The sequence below is a fragment of the Culex quinquefasciatus genome, chromosome 2 (genome assembly GCF_015732765.1).
Source record: "Culex quinquefasciatus strain JHB chromosome 2, VPISU_Cqui_1.0_pri_paternal, whole genome shotgun sequence".
NCBI classification, from domain to species: domain Eukaryota; kingdom Metazoa; phylum Arthropoda; class Insecta; order Diptera; family Culicidae; genus Culex; species Culex quinquefasciatus.
This window is the reverse complement of record NC_051862.1, coordinates 167218851-167242079: the sequence shown is the minus strand read 5'-3', so window position 1 is coordinate 167242079 and position 23229 is coordinate 167218851. Positions and strand designations below refer to the sequence as shown.

The window sequence follows — 23229 nt, the reverse complement described above, 5'->3', positions numbered from 1 at the left end:
TTTTGTATTTTTGTATTTTTGTATTTTTGTATTTTTGTATTTTTGTATTTTTGTATTTTTGTATTTTTGTATTTTTGTATTTTTGTATTTTTGTATTTTTGTATTTTTGTATTTTTGTATTTTGTATTTTTGTATTTTGTATTTTGTATTTTTGTATTTTTGTATTTTTGTATTTTTGTATTTGTATTTTTGTATTTTTGTATTTTAGTATTTTAGTATTTTAGTATTTTAGTATTTTAGTATTTTTGTATTTTTGTATTTTTTATTTTTGTATTTTTGTATTTTTGTATTTTTGTATTTTTTTGTATTTTGTATTTTTGTATTTTTGTATTTTTGTATTTTGTATTTTTGTATTTTTGTATTTTTGTATTTTTGTATTTTTGTATTTTTGTATTTTTGTATTTTTGTATTTTTGTATTTTTGTATTTTTGTATTTTGTATTTTTGTATTTTTGTATTTTTGTATTTTTGTATTTTTGTATTTTTGTATTTTTGTATTTTTGTATTTTTGTATTTTTGTATTTTTGTATTTTTGTATTTTTGTATTTTGTATTTTGTATTTTTGTATTTTGTATTTTTGTATTTTTGTATTTTTGTATTTTTGTATTTTTGTATTTTTGTATTTTTGTATTTTTGTATTTTTGTATTTTTGTATTTTTGTATTTTGTATTTTTGTATTTTTGTATTTTGTATTTTTGTATTTTTGTATTTTTGTATTTTTGTATTTTTGTATTTTTGTATTTTTGTATTTTGTATTTTTGTATTTTTGTATTTTTGTATTTTTGTATTTTTGTATTTTTGTATTTTGTATTTTGTATTTTTGTATTTTTGTATTTTTGTATTTTGTATTTTTGTATTTTTGTATTTTTGTATTTTTGTATTTTTGTATTTTTGTATTTTTGTATTTTTGTATTTTTGTATTTTTGTATTTTTGTATTTTTGTATTTTTGTATTTTTTATTTTTGTATTTTTGTATTTTTGTATTTTTGTATTTTTTATTTTTGTATTTTTGTATTTTTGTATTTTTGTATTTTTGTATTTTTGTATTTTGTATTTTTGTATTTTTGTATTTTTGTATTTTTGTATTTTTGTATTTTTGTATTTTTGTATTTTTGTATTTTTGTATTTTTGTATTTTTGTATTTTTGTATTTTTGTATTTTAGTATTTTAGTATTTTAGTATTTTAGTATTTTAGTATTTTTGTATTTTTTTATTTTTGTATTTTTGTATTTTTGTATTTTTGTATTTTTTTTTTTGTATTTTTGTATTTTTGTATTTTTGTATTTTTGTATTTTTGTATTTTTGTATTTTTGTATTTTTGTATTTTTGTATTTTTGTATTTTTGTATTTTTGTATTTTTGTATTTTTGTATTTTTGTATTTTGTATTTTTGTATTTTGTATTTTGTATTTTGTATTTTTGTATTTTTGTATTTTTGTATTTTTGTATTTTTGTATTTTTGTATTTTGTATTTTGTATTTTTTATTTTTGTATTTTTGTATTTTGTATTTTTGTATTTTGTATTTTTGTATTTTTGTATTTTGTATTTTTATATTTTTGTATTTTTGTATTTTGTATTTTTGTATTTTTGTATTTTTGTATTTTTGTATTTTTGTATTTTTGTATTTTTGTATTTTTGTATTTTTGTATTTTTGTATTTTTGTATTTTTGTATTTTTGTATTTTTGTATTTTTGTATTTTTGTATTTTTGTATTTTTGTATTTTTGTATTTTTGATTTTTTGTATTTTTGTATTTTTGTTTTTTTTTTGTATTTTTGAATTTTTGTATTTTTGTATTTGTTTGTATTTTTGTACTTACACGGCATACTTGGACAACCCCCGCAAGCACTGCGGCCCCTCCGCCAGGGCCATCTTCATCGAGATCGGATACGTCAGGATGGGAACCCGGTGCCGCTTACAGAGAGCATACTGCGCTTGGACCAGCACGTGCAAGCAGTATGTACACAACGCACCGATCAGGATCGTGTTGATAAACCCGGACAACCAACCGGCGTTGTAGAAGGCCTGGGGCATCGCCAGGATGCCCGTTCCCAGCGATCCCTTGAGCAGATGGACCAACGTTTCAAAGTTGCTGAAATTAGGGAAGGTGGATGAGTTTTTTTTTGGTTTTGTTGAGATTTTGGAATCATCTAACGTCGTGGGATGGGGTCGATTCCGGTGCAGATGGGGATCGTAGTTGTCGTCCACGATCGTGTCCCCGTTCCGGGTTGGCGAGCCCGGCTTGCTGAGCAGCTGCATGTCCAGGTTAACATCCTTCTTGGGGCTGCTCATCTCGATGGTGATGATGGGCAGAGGTAACTTGAATGGTCTACGGGGAGAAACAAACACGTGGAGGAGGTTAGCACTGGACTCTGTACTTGATATTAATACTAGCAATGCAAGTCACTTCCAATTAAGTTCAATCTAGGGGTGCAATCGGAATCAGTACAACAATTAGGAGCAACTTCTAATTGAACTCGAGCTATCAGTCAGGAAATCACTTGATCGCACATCTGCGTCCAAGTCTACCTTTAAATTTGACCAAATTCAACTCTGCTCAGAGATAAACCGGACCAAACCGGCTAATGACCATGATCTTGCGATTGAAGTCTAATTTCGTAACAGATCTCAACTAGTTGAAGTCCACCTCACACCCCCCTCTAAGCAGCTTATTTTGGGAACATCAAACACACCCCGTCCAACGACATCCCCACTTAGTACCAAATACCAACTAAACACATTCCCCCAACCCCCTTGTGGTTTAAACAAATTTATTTTAATCACCGCCAATTGAGTTACACTGTGAAAGCACTTGGTTCGTCACAACTCGGTCAAAGTCAACCCCTCGGCAGAATTCACGATCGCCGATCAGCTGAACGTCGGATGTAATTAGTCTACTTTGGATTACATGAGACATCTGCCAGTGTGAATCTCAAAATAGTTTGCAAACCTGACATTGTGCAGATTAGTTGCAATTCTGGCTAGAAGGAAGCTGCATGCTCTCGAAAGTGTTTTCAAATGTCACGTGATTGGAGGGTGATTGTGCCAAAAATGCATTGGTAAATCTTTTTCAACTGGCGTCACTGAAGTTACGAGAGAATTCTTGATTTTTTGAAGATAAATCAGCTCAAAAAATAATAATCAAAGACCCAACTATTTAAACATCATGGCTGTGGAATTTCATCTGTAATCAGCACAGTCCAGACTCGATTATTCGAATTTCACTTCTGATAATTGAACCACAAAAAAAAATCTGTCGAGTTTAAGTATGTTCCGATGATTTAGAATTTTTAAATTCAAGATGGCGGCCAAAATGGCGGTGATGAAATAAATGTTGTGGATATTCGAACTTCGGAAAATTGTAATTAGGGATAATCGAGGCTTCGGGTAATCGAGTCTGGACTGTATTATAAACTCTAGTATTGATGTTTACCACAGAATTACAAAGTAGCAATCAGTTGCTAATCACCAGCCATCTTGAGTAGTTCTCATTTGCGCACAGTTAGTCGAAATGAAGTTCCTGATATTCACGGTAGTTCTTTGCACTCTCTTCTGCATTTCCTTCCAAGAACCATGTTCAACAAAAACTCCAGATTGCGTACCACAGCCGAGCATGCTGAACCTGGAGCGCAGTTCAAAGCTGTCGGACTTTGGATCGTTGGGCCGAAAAAAGGGCGTAAGTTGTGAAAATCAGCTATTTGAAAAAAAAAATCGTTTAAGTAGTTTCGTTTTTTCTTAGAAATAATCTATTATCAGAAAGAGTTGCATCAGCAAAAGGAAATGCTGGCGGAAATGCGCAGAAATGGGACGTGGCCTCCTAAAGAAGATGAACAAGATCATTAATAAAGTCGCAAACATGTTTCTGAGTTTTTTTCCTATTGAAATTAGCTTCACCAGCAATCCAAAATTTCCGTTATAGCCACCAAACTGTGACAAAACTGTCTTAGTTCCCTTCCAGCAGTGCTCGGTTCCAGACGTATAAATTCGCCCATTGTACCCAAATCAGTCGAGATGAAGTCCATCCTCTTACTTGTACTGCTCGGTGCAATTGTGTCCATTTCTGTTGCGAAACCATGCTCCATCAAGATTCTCAAATGTCTCGATACGCCTCTCTACAGTGACGATGGACAAAAACCACTGGGAGTTTGGATAGTTGGGCCGAAAAAGGGTGGTAAGTTGGGTAGCCTTTTAATATTATTGAATCAAAGCTAATAAGAGATTTTTTCAGAGGTTATCTACGACCTGGATGAGGTTGAGCAACAAAGAGATCTGCTGGCTGAAATTCGACGCAATGGTGCGCTTGTTGGTGAATTGTCATAATTGAAATAGTTCGTTGCTGGATTTCAATAAACAATGTGATAATTGACAAACTATTTTGTATTAATGCTTGATGATTTAACCACAAGTCAACACTGGTTTCACCTATACACAGAAAAAAAATCAATTCTCGTAATCGTGAATTAAATTCACGAATTTGAGAACCATGAAGGAATTTATTCATGAGTATGGTGCATTTGCACTATAAACGTGGTTCTCACATTCGTGAATTTAATTCACGATTTCGAGAATTGATTTTTTTCCGTGTATCAACAGTATTTAATTGTCAATTTAAGTATGTTACAAAATATTTAGATGTAACAAATTCTTCAAGTTATATTTCAATCGGTTCTAACTTGATATTGATTAGGTATGATTTTATGATTAATTCAACACTGGAACGCCCAACGCACGTCCAACTTACACGGACGCCCAAGCCTCCCAAAAAAAGGTGGAACGGTAACTTGAACTCGCTGGTTCTCGGGCATTACTCAACCAATCGGGACGATTCTTGTTTACAGTGATTTGTAGGAATGTCTAGATGATTTTAAAATTTCCGGCCTAATCAAATTAAGTTCTGCAAAGTTGTAGAATCATGTAGACATCCTAACAAATCACTGAAAAGAAGAATCATCTTGATTGGCTGAGTAATGCCCGAGAACCAGCAAGTTCAAGTTCCCGTTCCAACTTTTTTGGAGCCTTGGGCGTTGGAATGTTAATTGTAATAAGCAAAAAAAATGGAGAATTTTAACAAACGCCTAAAAAATAATGTATCCAATACATTACCCTAGAAAATTAGCATTTAAATACGAACAAATTGTTTTTAGATTCAAAACAAGGATGATTTGTGAGAGAATATTTGCCAAAGTAATTTTTTCAATCCACTGCTATATTATACCATGATATTTTAAAACATTTTCGAGCCAATCATATAATAGAAAATTGTTTCTAGAACAATTTCCCGATAAAAATAACAATTTTGGTTCAATATAATACATACAGTGAATTTCTCTAACATTTCTAGATTTCATTCCCATTCATATTTTTATGTATTTTTATGGAATTCCGATGTACAACAATGCAAAAAACTTTTTATTGCAAAAAAAACCTGTTGATCTTTATCAAATTTAAGCTTTATCAAAAAATATTGATTTCAATTTTGCACTTTTTGTGTACGATTGAGGTGTAATGACCCAAATTTGTTTCCAAGTTGATGATGGAAATCGTTACCAAATCAATTAATTTATTTTAGAATCAATCTTATTAATGTGGAATTAGGCCACTTTAATTTATTTAATAGGTGTTCAATATTTTCCAAAAAAAACCTTGGAAAAAAATAATGCTGGATCAATCTTAAACTATTAAAAAAACAATATTTTTTTTCTTTTTCAATCCAGTAGAGAAATCAAAGACTTTTAGAAATTTAGAATTTTATATATCCGGGTTAGACAATGACGAAGAACCTTGAAAAAAATACATTAATTCCTTGACTTTGTGCAAATTATTGTCACCAGGTAAACTGATACATTATGTGATTATTGTTTCAAAATTTTAAAAATATGACTTGCAATTTGAAATTTCCATAGAAAAAAAGTTCTATCTCATTCCCAAGAACTACATTCCCCAGTATTTTTTTTAATCTTACAAAAATGAAGGGATGAATCTCTACTTTGTGGACTTGTGTCTGGTCAAAATCGATGATCTAAATTTTAAAAGTACCAATAATAGCGTAACTTTAAGACGATTTTTTTAAGTTATCGCAGTTTTAGTAAAAAAATTGATCAAATTTAAGAATAAAGGTATAATCAACACCCATAATTGTGCTGTTTTCGTGTTGAATTGCTGGATATACATAAGCTTTGAGGGAAACCACGAAATCTAGCGAAATTTGAAATAAACTATTGTCAAATTGCTCCTCCGTGTATTTAAACTTTGATTTTATAAGTTCAAACACTTCAATAGATTTTTACCTGACATTTATAGAAGCAGTCGTATAAAAATGCATTAAATATATACAACTCGGTTTCACCTTTATTCAAAAACTTACTTTATGTTTATGTTGTGCTTTGTTCTGTTTGGGTGAGACTTGAAAAACATCAATTTTCCTGTTTTAAAACCTTAGCATTGCAAATTCTCAGCAACTAAGGGTCGTAATTTTGTCAGCTTTTCAAAAGTGGGCAAACATGTGCACTAATTTTAAAAAATGAAAAAGTCCGACTATTTTCAAAAAAAGTTACCTAAAACTGGCCTTAACTTGAAAACGGTGCCCTTTATCAAACTTTCACTGAAGTAATTTTTGATTGAAAATGTGATTTTACATCGAAAAACTAACTTAATCCACTTATGTGGTTGGAGCCTTCCTCACAACAATGGCTGTACACAAGTTTCATCTATTTTTTAGATCCGGCTTCCAAAAAGAACATCAATATCACTTAAGTGGCCATATCTCGAGACAGCGTTGCCAGATCTTCAATGTTTTAGACTCGTTGAAAAGGTCTTTTGATAACCTAACCATGGGTCGGATGATGGACCCGGACATAGTTTACATACATTTAAGTGAGATCCGGCTTCAAAAAAGTACATAAATGTCACTTAAGTGGCCATATCTCGAGACAGGGTTGCCAGATATTCAATGTTTTGCACTCGTTGGAAAGGTCTTTTAATAACCTAACCAACAATAGGTCGGATAGAGGATCCGGACATAGTTTACATACATTTAAGTGAGATCCGACTCCAAAAAAGTACATCAATATCACTTAAGTGGCCATATCTCGAGACAGTGTTGCCAGATGTTCAATGTTTTAGACTCGTTGGAAAGGTATTTTGATAACTTAACCAACAATGGGTCGGATTGTGGATCCGGACATAGTTTACATACATTTAAGTAAGATCCGGCTTCAAAAAAGTACATCAATATCACTTAAGGGGCCATATCTCGAGACAGGGTTGCCAGATCTTCAATGTTTTGGATTCGTTGGAAAGGTCTTTTAATAACCTAACCAAAGATGGGTTGGATGATGGACCCGGACATAGTTTACATACAGTTAAGTGAGATCAAAGTATATGTGAAAACACATTTTTATACATAACTTTTAAACTACTTATCGAAACTTCAATCTGTATAAAACTCGATCTATGCGACCCTAAACCATGTCGAATGCAACAAGTTCGGGTCAAATCGGTTCAGCCAGTGCCGAGAAACATGAGCTAGTTTGTTGGTCACATACATACATACTAGGGTGTTTCAGCCAAACAAAAAAGTTCTCAAAATAAGGCAAACCGAGGTTCCCCTAGTAGAGGATACCCATAGGAACTCTCATGCCAAATATCAGCCCATTTGGTTGAGAATTGGCCTGTCCCCAGCGGTTTAAAGTTTACATGTAAATTACTATGGGATTTTTGTGCTTTTCGTTCAATCGTTCCTACAGGTCTGGGGACAACATGGATTCACTCGGAATAAAGACAGGTGTCTAGGGGATGGTCCAATGAACACATTCCAGAAGGAATTAAGGTTGTCCATTCTGTCCCCAAGGTGCGCATTGGATCGACGTCCGGTGTCTCCAGAATTATCGATTCACCCTTCAAATGTACTCATTGTCCTTAGTATGCTATGACGGCTAGGAGAAAATTACGACGCCCCATGTCAGACGGTGAACACGTGGCAGAGCATCTACTCGAGTTTTGGCTCAGAAAGATTCTTTAAAGTACTAAAATTATAATTATTGTTGTTCCTGGAAGAATTTCAACTATTCTAAATAGCGTAAAATGATGCATTTGTGTTAATAATGCAATCGATGCCTCTCCACGTGTTCACCGTCTCATATGGGGCGTCGTGGTTTTCACAGGTTTTCACCTAGCCGTCATAGCATACTAAGGACAATGAGTACATTTGAAGGGTGAATCGATAATTCTGGAGACACCGGACGTCGATCCAATGCGCACCTTGGGGACAGAATGGACAACCTTAATTCCTTCTGGAATGTGTTCATTGGACCATCCCCTAGACACCTGTCTTTATTCCGAGTGAATCCATGTTGTCCCCAGACCTGTAGGAACGATTGAACGAAAAGCACAAAAATCCCATAGTAATTTCCATGTAAACTTTAAACCGCTGGGGACAGGCCAATTCTCAACCAAATGGGCTGATATTTGGCATGAGAGTCCCTATGGGTATCCTCTACTAGGGGAACCTCGGTTTGCCTGATTCTGAGAACTTTTGGTTTTGGATGAAACACCCTAATACATACACACACATACACACACACACACACACACACACACACACATACACACAGACATTTGTTCAGTTTTCGATTCTGAGTCGATATGTATACATGAAGGTGGGTCTACGACGTTTTTATACGAAGTTCATTTTTAGAGCAGAATTATAGCCTTACCTCAGTGAGGAAGGCAAAAAGTGACAAAAAGTTAAATAAAAAATCACCAAAAAAAATTTTACCGTGTATCATTTTTTTCAGTGTAGTCTATATCCTTACCTACAACTTTGCCGAAGACTACAAATCGATCAAAAAAATCCTTCAAATGATACAGATTTATGAATTTTCATACATCGTTTTTGTATGGACAGCTGCCAAATTTGTATGGAAAATTATGTGGACAAACTAATGATGCAAAATTGCTTCTTTGGACGTACCGGAGGCACCAAAAAAATTTCAGCCAGTTTAAAAAATACAAAAATTGAAATTCTAAAAAAAAGACCGATTTTGTAAAGAACTGCTCAGCTGATGAGTTCTACACAATTTCAAATTTAAATTTTATATTTTTATCATTATTTTTTTGTGTCGACGGGTTATATTTTGTCTATTTAACCAGATTTTAATGTTGCGTAAAAAAGCCATGAAATTCCTATGTTTTGTAATTGGCATGCAGCGAAATATTTTTTTGCACCATGAAAAATCTTTTTATTTTATTCAAAAAATATTTTTTTATGATTTTGTTAGTTTAACATTGACGAATTCAGTTTTTAATACACTTTCAGTTACTTACTGTTAGAATATTTACAATTTCTGTAATATCACAGTTTTAACAGTCAGCGGCAATCACATCACTTGACCTTCACGGATCTTAATTAAACTCATCTATCTTATCCAGCCGAAAACTTAATCCACCAATCGTAAACAATCCCACGGCTGGCAGACTTGCAAGTGCTTTTCACAGATCTTTGCTTCCAAGAAAATTGTTCACGAAATTCCAAATTTACGCCTCCACACTTTTCTTTCACCCCAGCAAAAACTTTCCTCCAAGTTGGCAAAATGAACACACTGTTGTGGCCAGACTTGCACTGCAAAAGGCAGAAAATTTATGCGACCAACTTCCGAACTGCGCCACGGTTTGAAACCATCTGCGGGAGGAAAAACACGCCGATCGAGCGCCCTAGGGATGTTGGGAAAATCGATCGTGACGTTTTGTTGGCAACTTTTGCATTAGCGATGACGACGACGCCTTTGCTCTATACGCTCATCAATCGGGTAATTTCTCGGCCCCAGTTGGTGGTCGGTCGTTGGGTTGGTTTGCGTTGGCGGTTCAAACTAAATTAAACCAATAAAAGTGGTCCAGGGGGAGGGGGAGTATTGCGTTGGCAGCTTCCTCAGAACTATTTTGATGGGATGCATGAAAGAAAGCATTTCACGCGTATCTTGTAAATCAATTCAACTACAAATATTTCATGAGGTTTAGTTGCATTCCTCAACAGTCTACCACTTAGTCATACCAAACTAAATAGTTATTGGAGAGTTCTTAAATAATTTATCAAAAGAAGACAGAGTATCATGTAATACAAAAAATTGTTGATAATTTTCTGATTCCATAATAATTGAGTCTATCTATAATTTATTCAAAATAAATTAAATTTGGGCAAAATTCAGGTCATCTGACCGAACCAATAAAAGGCCAAACGAATCTGTACCCAAAACCAAATGAAACCGGCACTCACCCGGTCACAACAACAAACCAGAAGATGACAACAAACCATCACTCTTACTTGTTACCCACCATGCCCAGCCTGTACACGAATCAAACGGACGTCACCAGTTAACCTGACATTCCACACACCACCAGAGGCCGGGATTGTGGCCAATTGAATCCCGGACACACGTTTTGTTGTGCTTCGCTCGGGCTCACAAATCGGTATTTATAGAGGGCAGTGGACACAAATTAAAAGAATACATCACGAGAGGTGCATTATTGTCACTTGACTACTTCGTCCACCACTGCGCTAAGAGTACGAAGACGACTAAGAAGAACAGTAAATTGGTCCATTTGAGGACAGACACCAGCGCAAAGTGCACATGTAACAAGTAACGGTGACAACCGACACAAGCTCCTTCTCGGACTTTTGCATGTCCGCAGCCTGATTGGAAACGAGGACCAATGGTAGAAACTGGAGAAATGGGGACGTACACATAGACACATGGCCCTAAACGACCAATTGAACCATATTTTCTGGTCAATTATACTAGAGGATTGTACTTTGACTTACCCTAAGTTGGATGCCATATTTATTTCTTACTACAAACCAAACAAATGATAACTATTATATCATCACTTGAACAACATTAATACACAAATTAAAACAATTTATGTAAAACAAAATGAAACGCTCTTGAGTTATTAAATTTAACCTTGACACTGTCAAGGCTTGGATGACAAAAGATTTTGACAGATATAATAAGCAGTGAATCCATAAAGTAAACTAAAGTTGGGGTTACGTTTGTTACTATTAGAGGGTGACGACTCTCGAGATTTTCAATTTCCCGGGAATCGAGAGTTGAGTTTTGCCATTTCCCGGGAATTCCCGGGACCCGGGATTTTTTCAACTAGCCAATAGTGTCAATAACTTAAAAAGAATAGTAAAAAAACGTATCTTTTTAATGAATTCAGATACAATTAATTCATACTAATCCAATGAAATGTAAATTTGAGTAATCTCATTGTTTTAAGGAAAATTTTCTTCATTTAAATTTTTCACCTCAATCCACAAATACAAAATCGTTTCTTGAGCCTTTTTGGGACACTTCAAAATGCGCCATAGACATCAAGGATTGGTTTGATTTTTTCTCTTAGCTTTTGCAAATTACTGTCAAAAATGGATTTTTTTAAAACCTTAATATCTTTTTCCAACAGCCTCCAACACCCATACTCCTACAGGTCAAAAGATAGGTAATTCCATGCACTATAAGCCTATGGTATTAACTTTTTGGCCAATCGCAGTTTTTCTCAAAGTTTTTCAATTTTTATAGAACAAACATTTTACAACGTTAGTTTTTGCCCTGTAGGCCAAGAAGACGGCACTTTTTGGTCTCAATTTGGTCATATTCGGAATCCTCGGACAATTTCACGTAAGTTTGAAGTATTGGAGCTGTAAATTTGATTAAAAAAATAATTAAATAAAACATTTTTGAAAAAAGAAATAGATCTTATTTACCCTATGATCAATACGTCAAATGCTGTATCAAGTAGGCGAAAACCTGTTCTACCACTAATCCAACAAATTGTTAAAAATATTTTAATTCATTCTAAATGGCAATTTTTCCAATCAAATTTACAACTCCAATACTTCTAACTTACGTGAAATTGTCCGAGGATTCCGAATATGACAAAATTGAGACCAAAAAGTGCCGTCTTCTTGGCCTACAGGGCATAAACTAACGTTGTAAATTGTTTGTTCTATAAAAATTGAAAAACTATGAGAAAAACTGCGATTGGCCAAAAAGTTAATGCCATAGGTTTATAGTGCATGAAATTACCTATCTTTTGACCTGTAGGAGTATGGGTGTTGGAGGCTGTTGGAAAAAGATATTAAGGTTTTAAAAAAATCCATTTTTGACAGTGATTTGCAAAAGCTAAGAGAAAAAGTCAAACCAATCCTGGATGTCTATGGCGCATTTTGAAGTGCTTCAAAAGACCTTTCGAATGCATCTAAGAGAGTTGGAATTGATGAAGTTTTATGGAAATGCGAGCAATTTTAAGATTTTTTATGTTTTTTCGACTTCAAACTTCGAAGCTCGTTTTACCCCACTTCCCTTTGTCGTAGAGGGCTCATATTTGGCATGAGTTCATCTCATGTATAGACAAACAAACGCTGAAAGGTTTATCCAAATCGGAGCACCTCGATACGACCTCTAGAACAAACCGAGCAATATTTACAAATACTGCCTCTTAAATTTACACTTTTAGAATAAGTAGATTAGAGAAGCATTGGTTTATTCAAATTTGAGAATCGAACATTGAACATCCAATATTCTAAACAATTTTGAATTTTTCAAATGTTTTTTTCTGATCAAATTTTTAATTTTGGGTCGATATTTGTAAGTAAAAAATTTCCCGGGAGTCTCGACCAAATTTCCCGGGAATCGAGAGTTCCAAAAATGGCCGATATCCCGGGAAATTTTTCCCAGGAATTCCCGCTCGTCACCCTCTAGTTACTATAAAAAATTAACCCTTTCAGGCCTGGTACAGCTTTCATGCACAATTTCAATCCACGCTAAATAGTTTTCCATCCTCTAGATAAAAAATAAATAAGAAGAGGGGATTTCGATAAAAAACGAATAGATGACAACAACAATTTCAAATTTGAAATGTCAATCACGAATACATTCGGACAGACGCAGTTTGTTGCGGAGCGATTCTCTCAGATTTCGGTCATTCTAATATTTTTTGTATTTTTTAATAGGGCTGAAACTTTTTTAGTGCTTTTGGTATGCCCATAGAAGCAATTTTGCATCATTAGTTTGTCCATATAATTTTCCATACAAATTTGGCAGCTGTCCATACAAAAATGATATGTAAAAATTTAAAAATCTGTACGTTTTGAAGGAATATTTTGATCGATTTGTAGTTTTTGGTAAAATTGTAGGTATGAATTAGGACTACACTGAAAAAAATGATACAATTTAAAAAAAATGGTGACTATTAGTTTCACTTTTTGTCACTAAAACATGATTTGCAAAAAATAACTTTTTTTTATTTTTTTATATGTTTTAGGGGAAAACACATCAAATGCCAACTTTTCAGAAATTTCCAGGTTGTTCAAAAAATCTTTGACCAAGTTATGAATTATTTAATCAATACTGATTTTTTCAGTATTGATCGCAAAAATATTTCAACTTCATTTTTCGATGTTTAGTGAAATTTTGATAATGGGACCAACATAAACTGGAAATATAACACTGGAAAATTACATTGACAAACTAATGATGCAAAATCCCAGTCAAATCAATCCGAATTCCGAAACGGAATCTAATTAGAATCGTATGCAAATTCCGTTTCAAACGCAACAACCGGTTCGAACACGGAACCGGTTGTTGCGTTTGAAACGGAATTTGTATACGATTCTAATTAGATTCCGTTTCAGAATTCGGATTGATTTGACTGGGATGGCTTCTTTGGGCATACCGAAGACACCAAAAATGTGTCAGCCGCATTAAAAAATACAAAAATCGCTTTGCACAGCGATACAAATACTTCGAGAATTTCTTCGCCTACTTCATCCGTCGGCCCGAGTCACAAGAAAATATGTTCAGACAGGAGAGAATCTAACAGAATACCAGCGCGGCGCTCACTTGGCCTGCACTTCCACATTTTGCCGTCAATTAGAGTTTGGCATATTGGAAATTGGTATCAAATGTATCTCGGATGTTATGTAACCAACAAAATTTTGTTGATAACGATGATTTTGAGCAATGTATTAAATGATAAAACTAAAGCCGATCGCGAATTATTTTGAGTCAGCTTCGAGCGACACAGCGCAATCGATCTCTTTGAGCTAACGTCATGATTCGAATTCCCGGACGCTTCGAAACCCGGACACTTCAGCTTGTTTTATCAATTATTTGGATATAAGTTCGCATTATGAATTTCAAAACTGTGTTTTTTAATGAATTCCAACATCAACTTTCAATTAAACACACACACATTTCACTTGAAATATTTCATAGGTGTTCGAAGCACCGGGAAGGCAAAGCAGAAATTTATGTTTTCGATTTCCTTAAATTCTAGCAAATTTTCATATAAACTATCGATTGTTTTGATGTTAACAGCTTATTTGAGACCTAAAGAATGCCATTCACTAACATTTCAGTCCAAATCTGTGCGATTCATAAATAAAATCGAGTGTCCGGAATTCGAAGCAAAAGTGTCCGGATTTCGAATCAGCTTTTATCAGTGTCCGGGATTCGAAGCACAACAAGTCATTTTAATTTTAAAATTCTGATGAAAAATTGTTAGAAAAGACATATTTTGCATGCACTTTCTTGAAACTGACTGTTTATACTACATCCTGATGATATTTCTACATTTCCAACTTATTACATGATTTTTTGCCAGCTATAACAAAAATGATATGCTACTAAGTGTCCGGATTTCGAATCATGACGTTATTCGCTTTACTACCCGATTGGAATGAGAGGAAGAGAAAAAGAGAGAGTTTTCAGTAGCGATTGATGTGGAAGTGACAAACGACGGAAATGGAGGAGAATATTTTTGCGTCGCGTTCAAACTGTGCTCACGAGTAAAAGGGTCTGTTTTGTGCAATCAAGGCACTTGGTTCTAGACACAAAATATATAAAAATATTAAAATAAATAAGAATTCAGTTTTGAGAATACTCAGAGTTCATCTGCTGAGATAAGTGAAGTGCTTCTGGGGATGCGCAGTCCTGTTTTTCCGCGATAATTTTCGTCGTAAATGATCGTAAAAATTTATTCTAACTGGCAATTTTAGTATAAACTCACCAAACTATTGATTTTATGAAGAGTAAAGCGTCATTTATTTACTATTTTTGAAATTTGCTCGCGTTATCTAAATTGTAAAAACAGTAAAAATATACTGATAAGTCCAGCCCATAGCACTATTGCTCGGCTGGCACGCGTGCGATAAAAAAAAACTTTTTAAATAATCAATTATCGATCTTTCCGCAGCCGGCTGCCTAAGATTTAAATTTTTCAACCGATAAACAAAATGCTCATGGTCACATCACTGCCACTCGTGAATCCTGACCTCATACCCATCTACTAACCCCCTCAAAACTCATGTGATACTTTGTCGGAGATGCAGTCGATTGGGCGGTCTCTATCACTCAAGTATCGGACTAACATTCCCATCCACTTCCCCGTGACCCTACCACTGGTCGTGGCCGGCGCCGGTATTGATCAGCATGATAGGGGCCTTTGAGAAGTTGCGAAGCGAGGAAAGAAAGCTCCCACTCATCTTCCACGGCTCGTGGATGTAACTTCTGGAGGTCCTGGTCAATAACGGAGTAGCAACTGCGGGTGGGCACCTATGCTTATGCTTATGCTTACTCAGAGTTCATCTGCTGAATTAACGATGTATCTCTACAGAGATTTTTAAAATTTAATTTGCTACAATACCTTAAAGTATTGAGATATATTATCAAATTAAATGAACAGTAGATTCCTTGTATAGCGTAAATTTGAAAAAAAAAATCGTGGTTTAAGTACACTTAGCACACTATGGCAACAGATTGTAACAAATTTTGCGGGATTTCACGGTGTTTTCAAAATTTCACGTTTGATACGGCTTTAACCCTCTACCGTCCAATTTTTTTCTATTTTTTTTTTCCTTGTTTATGATGTCATTTTTAGCAACGTTTGTTCTACGAAAAGCTTTACTTCTCTTGTTTTATGTTTTTCTTGTTTCATTTTTAGTATTTTCATTTGCATTTACATTGTTTAGTTTAGGTTTGTTTTTGGTAATATTTGGCTTATTCTTCTACCTCCTATCATTACATTTTGCCTATCTATTTTTTTTCATGTTTTTACAGTATTTTTTTTAATTTTTCAATTGCTTGTTTTTCACATTTTCTGCTATAAAATGGCACCATTATCATTTAATTTGTAAAAATGCATAGAAGCATAGCCTGGGACACTACAAAAATTACTGCAAAATTATTTTTACTTATCATACAGGAAATGTTAGTAAAAAAACACTTCCCAATTAAACGCCTTTAAAAATGACATTTTTCAAAACTTTGGCAAAGTCGCATGAAATAAGTAAAACTTCCAACCCCTAAAATTTTCTAAAATTTTTAGAGTTCTTCTTTCCAATGCTTTTTAAAGATCAAAAATTGGTTGAAAAATGGATTTTTGGTGAATTTTTAAATCGAAGCCCTTTTAAAGGTGGGGTTGGGTTGTAGAGGGTTAATATAATTAAAAAAATTAATGCACAGACAGTTAAAATTTGTATGTTGAATCCCAATTTAGCAGAAGATTTTGTGAAAACTGAATAATTATAATCATGAATCTCAGGATTCTAGTTCACTCATTTATTTATTTCTAAGAATTTCGAACCTTGATGATTTCACTTCTTTCGAGTGTTTGCTCAAACTTGCAAAGCAAAAAAAACAAGTTCTTCAAAGTAACATGAACCTTTTTAATGTCCTTTTTTTAACAAGATTTAATCGGCAGCACTCAAGATACCATGAGAAGGCCACGTTTCATCAACATTAACCCCCTCTCTCCTGAAAGCAAACGTGCTTTCCTTTCAATGTTGCATCATTTTTTACGTTGGCCTTCTTCAACCCTTTAATCGCGTCTCAAACGAGAGAGAACCCCACAAAAGAATCCTTCAAAAATGGCCCTCGAACGAGTCCTTTTAAAACCACCACAAGAAGCAGAAGAAATCGTGTACGATATGTTTCACCACGTTGTTTACCCTCAATTATTCTGCAATCGCCCTGATCCTATCGGGTTTGCTGGCAGTTTTTTTTTTTTTTGCTTCAAAGAAATTTGCTAACAAGACTTTGGCATTCACGTGCTTTTCATTCTCTTAATTTATAAAAAGACAACTCATACAAAGTCTTGCCGAAACCGGCCAATTCCGCTGCGCCACAACCGAAAAACCACCCTCAATGTCGACCGCTTCCCCCACAGTTTTCCACCCCACTTTGGCTCCACCATTTTCTGGGAGTGGTGGGTGGTGGTTGTAAAACACCCCCCAACAGCAGCAGCAGCAGCAGCAGGGATGATATTTATAGAAAACCCACCACCCACCACCCCCCTTTGGAAGGGCTCTCCCAGACTGATGACACTCGACACTGACTCGGAAAATCTTGGCACTTTTCGCGGTGGAAAAGTGCTAAAAAACACTCAAAACTGTCGCCTTTTCAAATTGGTTTGTTACTCACTTGAAGAAACTTTTATTTTTTCTGTCCGGTCGCACTTTGCAGCTGCAGTTTGCACTAAATTACATAATCTCCGGCTGGGTCGTCTCCCTGGTGGTGGGGGGTGGCCGAGTGTGTGGTTGGTCCTCGAGTTTAAACCACACGAAAATCCGACTATCCGCGAATTTCACTTGCAAAGTTTATCAAAAAATCACAACTTTGAGTCACGTAAACATCAACAGATTTCCACCACCGTACACAGAGTGTGTGCGTTACAACCGATTAGCACCCGCTCGGAAGGACATCAACAGGAAACAACACAGTCTGTGTCAAGGATTGCCCGCCACCCGATGTAAGGTAGGGAGGAAGGAGGAAACTGGGAAAGCTCCTTGGCTCCCGGTGGTACCGATGCTGTCAGAAGAGAAGAACCACGGCGTGTGCAGCTTGAGTGCTGCGATGAGACTGAGAGAAACGTCGCCTCGTGGATGGGATTTGTAGTCGACCGGTGTTGGCGTACCGTCGGAGGGGGGTGACTTTGGAACGGATTTAAAAAATGTGATCTAGAAAATTATTACTATGTTCAGTTAATTTTTTTTAATGTGTGATAGAGGTTAGTTAAAATTTTAAAAAAGAAGCATTACAAATAATTCTTTTTATAACATTTTTATTATTTCTTAGTAAGATTTTTCTGTAACAGTTAAGAGTTGACAGTAAAAAAAAAGATATTTTGTTTCTCGTAAAATGTGCCCTCACAATAGGGTACCGTCATCTGAGGTGAAGCGGTTTTAACCTCGTTACTGTACAATATTTGGATATTTTTTATTAGTTTCGGGAAGAACAGACACTAATTAACAAAAATAGTGCATCGGTTTCAAAATCACAAGCTTTTAAGTGCTCTAAAACCTGTAGTGCCTATTCAAACTGTAGTTCCGATTCGCCCCAGATGACGGCTACATTGAAATGTTCCAAAATCGTTAACATTTGTTCAATTTCGCTGTAAATGTTTTCAAAATCGACAAAATTGTGGTTCAAAATCGGAAAAAAGATGACGATTTTGACAACATTTCACTGTTTACGAATTTGACAACATTGAGTTACGAGATGAGCTTACAAAATTTTTATCCGCGTAAAAAGTATTTTTTCGGCTTAAAATAATTTCATCGATTCTAGAATATTTTGAAAACCAATGAGCTCAAAAATGCTGGATTGTTGTAAAATGAATGTAAAACACTGTTTCTCATCCAGATCCAGAAAATCTGCCTTGTAATTTCAATTGTTTTTTACTAGAGCGTCCAATTTCCCGGGATTACAAAATTCCCGGGAAACGGGAAATTTTCAACAAATTTCCCGGAAAATCCCGGGAATTCCCGGGAAATTTGAAATTCAACGAAAATCATTCTGATCCTGTTTCTGATCAATTTTTTGCAACACATTTGTATAGAACAGCAACTTTAATGATCAAAATAAGTGTTAGGATCAATTAATTGCTTGACTGCTTGTAAAAAAATCATCCAGCTTTGAGAAAATATATAAATTTTATAATTTTTTAGGCTGTCTTTAAATCGTACCAAATCGAAAAAAAAAACAGATTTTTTTGTTGAGAAGTAGTATTTTTTTAATCAAATTGTTTGAACAGTAAAAATCTATGGCAACATACAATTGCTTTTAAAGCTTTCTCAGTGACCATAAATTGAAATGAAAAAAAAATCATGCAGAAATATTGTTTATCATGACAAATAACTTCTAACAGAATAAGTATTTTCTACATGTGAATAAATAGATAATCATTGAATTTGCCTTAAAAATCTAATTTCTGGCGCTTTTTAACTTGAAACACTATTTCATGAAACCACAACTCAAAGTTTTCAAATATATGAAGCGAGTTTTGAAAATATGGTTGCATTCTTTGGGTTGATTCCATATTATACGCATTTGTTTTTTAACGATTTTTCATGGTTTCATTTATGGTATGATTTTTATTAAGTTAAGTTAAGTTAAGTTAAGTGTAGAAGTGGTTGAAATTAATCGATATTTTTATATTTAACCCTCTTACGCTCTTGGTAGCTCACGTGCTTCATAAATTTATAACTTCAAACTGTAATTTCTCGAATACTTTTAAACAAATTCGTCCCACAGAACTCTTTTTGAAAAATTTAATTATGTCAATTCAAATTCAATTCAAAAATAAATATTATCTGAAGTAAACCTTAACATGAAATTTACAGACAAACTAATTAGTTCAATATGAACAGTAGATTGCAATGAATAAAATAAATCAAGTTTAATAATTATTATTTTTTGTATAATTTCAAAACAATGGTGCAGAAAGGTAGGAAAATGTATACCTCCGCTTGCATTTCGGGAATTCCCGGGAAATTTACAAATTTCCCGGGAAACGGGAAATATTTTTTTCCGGGAATTCCCGGGATTTCCCGGGACGGGAAATTGGACGCTCTATTTTTTACTCTTCCCTCGACTATGGTCAGAGCCGAGGGATATAAACTTCAAAAAGTATTTGAAACGGCCTTACTATAAATATAAAATCATTTACACTTCGAGCATACCAAGCAAAAAACTCTTAATAAAAAAATTCAACAAAATTTACAAATTCAATCAGAAAATTATCGATTTTCGTTAAACTTAAATTATTTTGTTTTTAACAACATTATATTTTTCCCATTCTTGTATTTTTTGTATATTAGCAGGAACATTTTAACAGTGTAACAGCAATCTGTAATGTTGTAGGGCAGACATCTAAAAAAAATATTTGCAAAATTTGGGGTATGCTTATCAACAAATCGAGTTGTCACAAATGAAATACATCGAAAAAATTTATTCTTCTTTATAAATTTCCAAATCAAATTCTATTCTTGGTTTTGATCAAAAAATAGGATTTGATTTTTTTTTGCAAAAAAATGTTAAAATGTTGTTAAGAGGCAGTATTTGTAAATATTGCTCGGTTTGTTCTAGAGGTCGTATCGAGGTGCTCCGATTTGGATGAAACTTTCAGCGTTTGTTTGTCTCTACATGAGATGAACTCATGCCAAATATGAGCCCTCTACGACAAAGGGAAGTGGGGTAAAACGGGCTTTGAAGTTTGGGGTCGAAAAAACATTAAAAATCTTAAAATTGCTCGCATTTCCGTAAAACTTCATCAATTCCAACTCTCTTAGATGCAGTCAAAAGGTCTTTTGAAGCACTTTAAAATGTGCCATAGACATCCAGGATTGGTTTGATTTTTTCTCATAGCTTTTGCAAATAACTGTTAAAAAATGATTTTTTTAAAAACCTTAATATCTTTTTGCAACAGCCTCCAACACCCATACTCCCATAGGTCAAAAGATAGGTAATTTCATGGACTATAAGCCTATGGTATTAACTTTTAGGCCAATCCAGTTTTTCTCATAGTTTTTCGATTTTTCTACAACAAACATTTTACAACGTTGCTTTTTGCTCTGTAGGTCGCGGCACTTTTTGGTCTCAATTTTGTCATATTCGAAATCCTCGGACAATTTCACGTAAGTTAGAAGTATTGGAGTTGTAAATTTGATTGGAAAAAATGCCAGTTAGAATGATTTCAAATAATTTTTAACATTTTTTCGGATTGGGAGTAAAACAGATAGCCTTAACTTATAGCACTAAATCTTTATGTTTTTCCAATGGTTAAACGATTTAAAGTTCACGAATTGTCAAGTTTGCTTTTACGAGTTCTATTGCTCTGAGTGTTTATATGAGAAAATGTGTTTTTCATTCAGATATTTCACAGGTTTTCCCAAGCTTTTGAATGCTCTTGGATATTGTATTGTATAAAATTGATTTGTAATGAATTTAAAAACAATTATCGGTTTACTAGTGTTTGAATAACTCAAATTATTCTTTTATAATAAAACATATACACTTAGATTTTTTACGAATTCGGTAAAGTTTACCGAATTTTCAACTGCTGAACAGTTCGGTAAACTGAAAACTACCGAATTCGGTAATGAAGTTCACTATTGTTCATTATACAACCGATTTTCGGTAGAATTTTGTTCATTTTGACAGAAGGTTTACCGATTTTTTCTACTACCGAATTCGGTAAAAAAAAATCTAAGTGTGTACAGTTGAATAAAAAATGTGTAATTGGAAAAGTATGACCAGAGCATAAAAGCAATTAAATTTTGAAATATTATTCCTAACATCACTAAAAAAAACTAACTTAATCCACCTATGTGGTTGGAGCCTTCCTCACAACAATGGCTGTACACAAGTTTCATCTATTTTTTAGATCCGGCTTCCAAAAAGTACATCGATATCACTTAAGTGGCCATATCTCGAGACAGGGTTGCCAGATCTTCAATGTTTTGCACTCGTTGGAAAGGTCTTTTGATAACCTAACCAACGTTGGGTCGGATGATGGACCCGGACATAGTTTACATACATTTAAGTGAGATCCGGCTTCAAAAAAGTACATCAATATCACTTAAGTGGCCATATCTCGAGACAGGGTTGCCAGATGTTCAATGTTTTAGACTCGTTGGAAAGGTATTTTGATAAGCTAACCAACAATAGGTCGGATGGTGTATCCGGACATAGTTTACATACATTTAAGTGAGATTCGGCTTCAAAAAAGTACATCAATATCACTTAAGGGGCCATATCTCGAGACAGGGTTGCCAGATCTTCAATGTTTTAGATTCGTTGGAAAGGTCTTTTGATAACCTAACCAACGATGGGTCCGATGATGGACCCGGACATAGTTTACATACATTTAAGTGAGATCCGGCTTCAAAAAAGTATATCAATATCACTTAAGTGGCCATATCTCGAGACAGGGTTGCCAGATCTTCAATGTTGTGGACTCGTTGGAAAGTTATTTTGATAACCTAACCAACGATGGGTCGGATGATGGACCCGGACATAGTTTACATACAGTTAAGTGAGATCCAAATATATGTGAAAACACATTTTTATACATAACTTTTGAACTACTTATCGAAACTTAAATCTGTATTAAACTCGATCTATGGGACCCTAAACCAAGTCGAATGCAACAAGTTCGGGTCAAATCGGTTCAGCCAGTGCCGAGAAACATGAGCTAGTTTGTTGGTCACATACATACATACACACACACATACACACACACATACACACAGACATTTGTTCAGTTTTCGATTCTGAGTCGATATGTATACATGAAGGTGGGTCTACGACGTTTTTATATGAAGTTCATTTTTAGAGCAGGATTATAGCCTTACCTCAGTGAGGAAGGCAAAAAAAAAACGAAGTTGACTTTATAGCTGTCGGCCACCATTGCTAGTACCAACCACTAGTGTCTTCCTTTTTATCTACAAGGACTTCGCCGCCCTGGGCTCCTAAGTGTATGAAAGTATGGCACGGAGCGACGGCGCCGAATACCCATATTTACACCAAGAATTTTAGAGCGCCCGCCGCGGGATTCGAACCGGCGACCTCTGGATTGTGAGTCACTAAATTCATCCTAAATCCATATTATAAAAAAAAAACTAACTTAATCCACCTATGTGGTTGGAGCCTTCCTCACAACAATGGCTGTACACAAGTTTCATCTATTTTTTAGATCCGGCTTCCAAAAAGTACATCGATATCACTTAAGTGGCCATATCTCGAGACAGGGTTGCCAGATCTTCAATGTTTTGCACTCGTTGGAAAGGTCTTTTGATAACCTAACCAACGTTGGGTCGGATGATGGACCCGGACATAGTTTACATACATTTAAGTGAGATCCGGCTTCAAAAAAGTACATCAATATCACTTAAG

General features: G+C 34.5%; 1 protein-coding gene and 1 long non-coding RNA gene across 2 annotated transcripts in view; one reads left to right on the top strand and one right to left on the bottom strand.

The window, feature by feature from the left end:
• LOC6043897 overlaps positions 1 to 23229 on the bottom strand; it is a 65559-nt gene that overhangs the window by 2363 nt on the left and 39967 nt on the right. Inside the window, exons 9-11 of the mRNA XM_038250902.1 lie at positions 10651 to 10685; positions 2154 to 2327; positions 1818 to 2090 (exon numbers count right to left, since the gene is read on the bottom strand). Coding sequence (XP_038106830.1) covers positions 1818 to 2090; positions 2154 to 2327; positions 10651 to 10685 — 482 coding nt within the window. The remainder of the gene's footprint in view (positions 1 to 1817; positions 2091 to 2153; positions 2328 to 10650; positions 10686 to 23229) is intronic.
• Positions 3738 to 4368, top strand: LOC6043895. The gene is made up of 2 exons (XR_005277764.1): positions 3738 to 4169; positions 4227 to 4368. It is a non-coding gene; the product is annotated as an uncharacterized LOC6043895 (long non-coding RNA).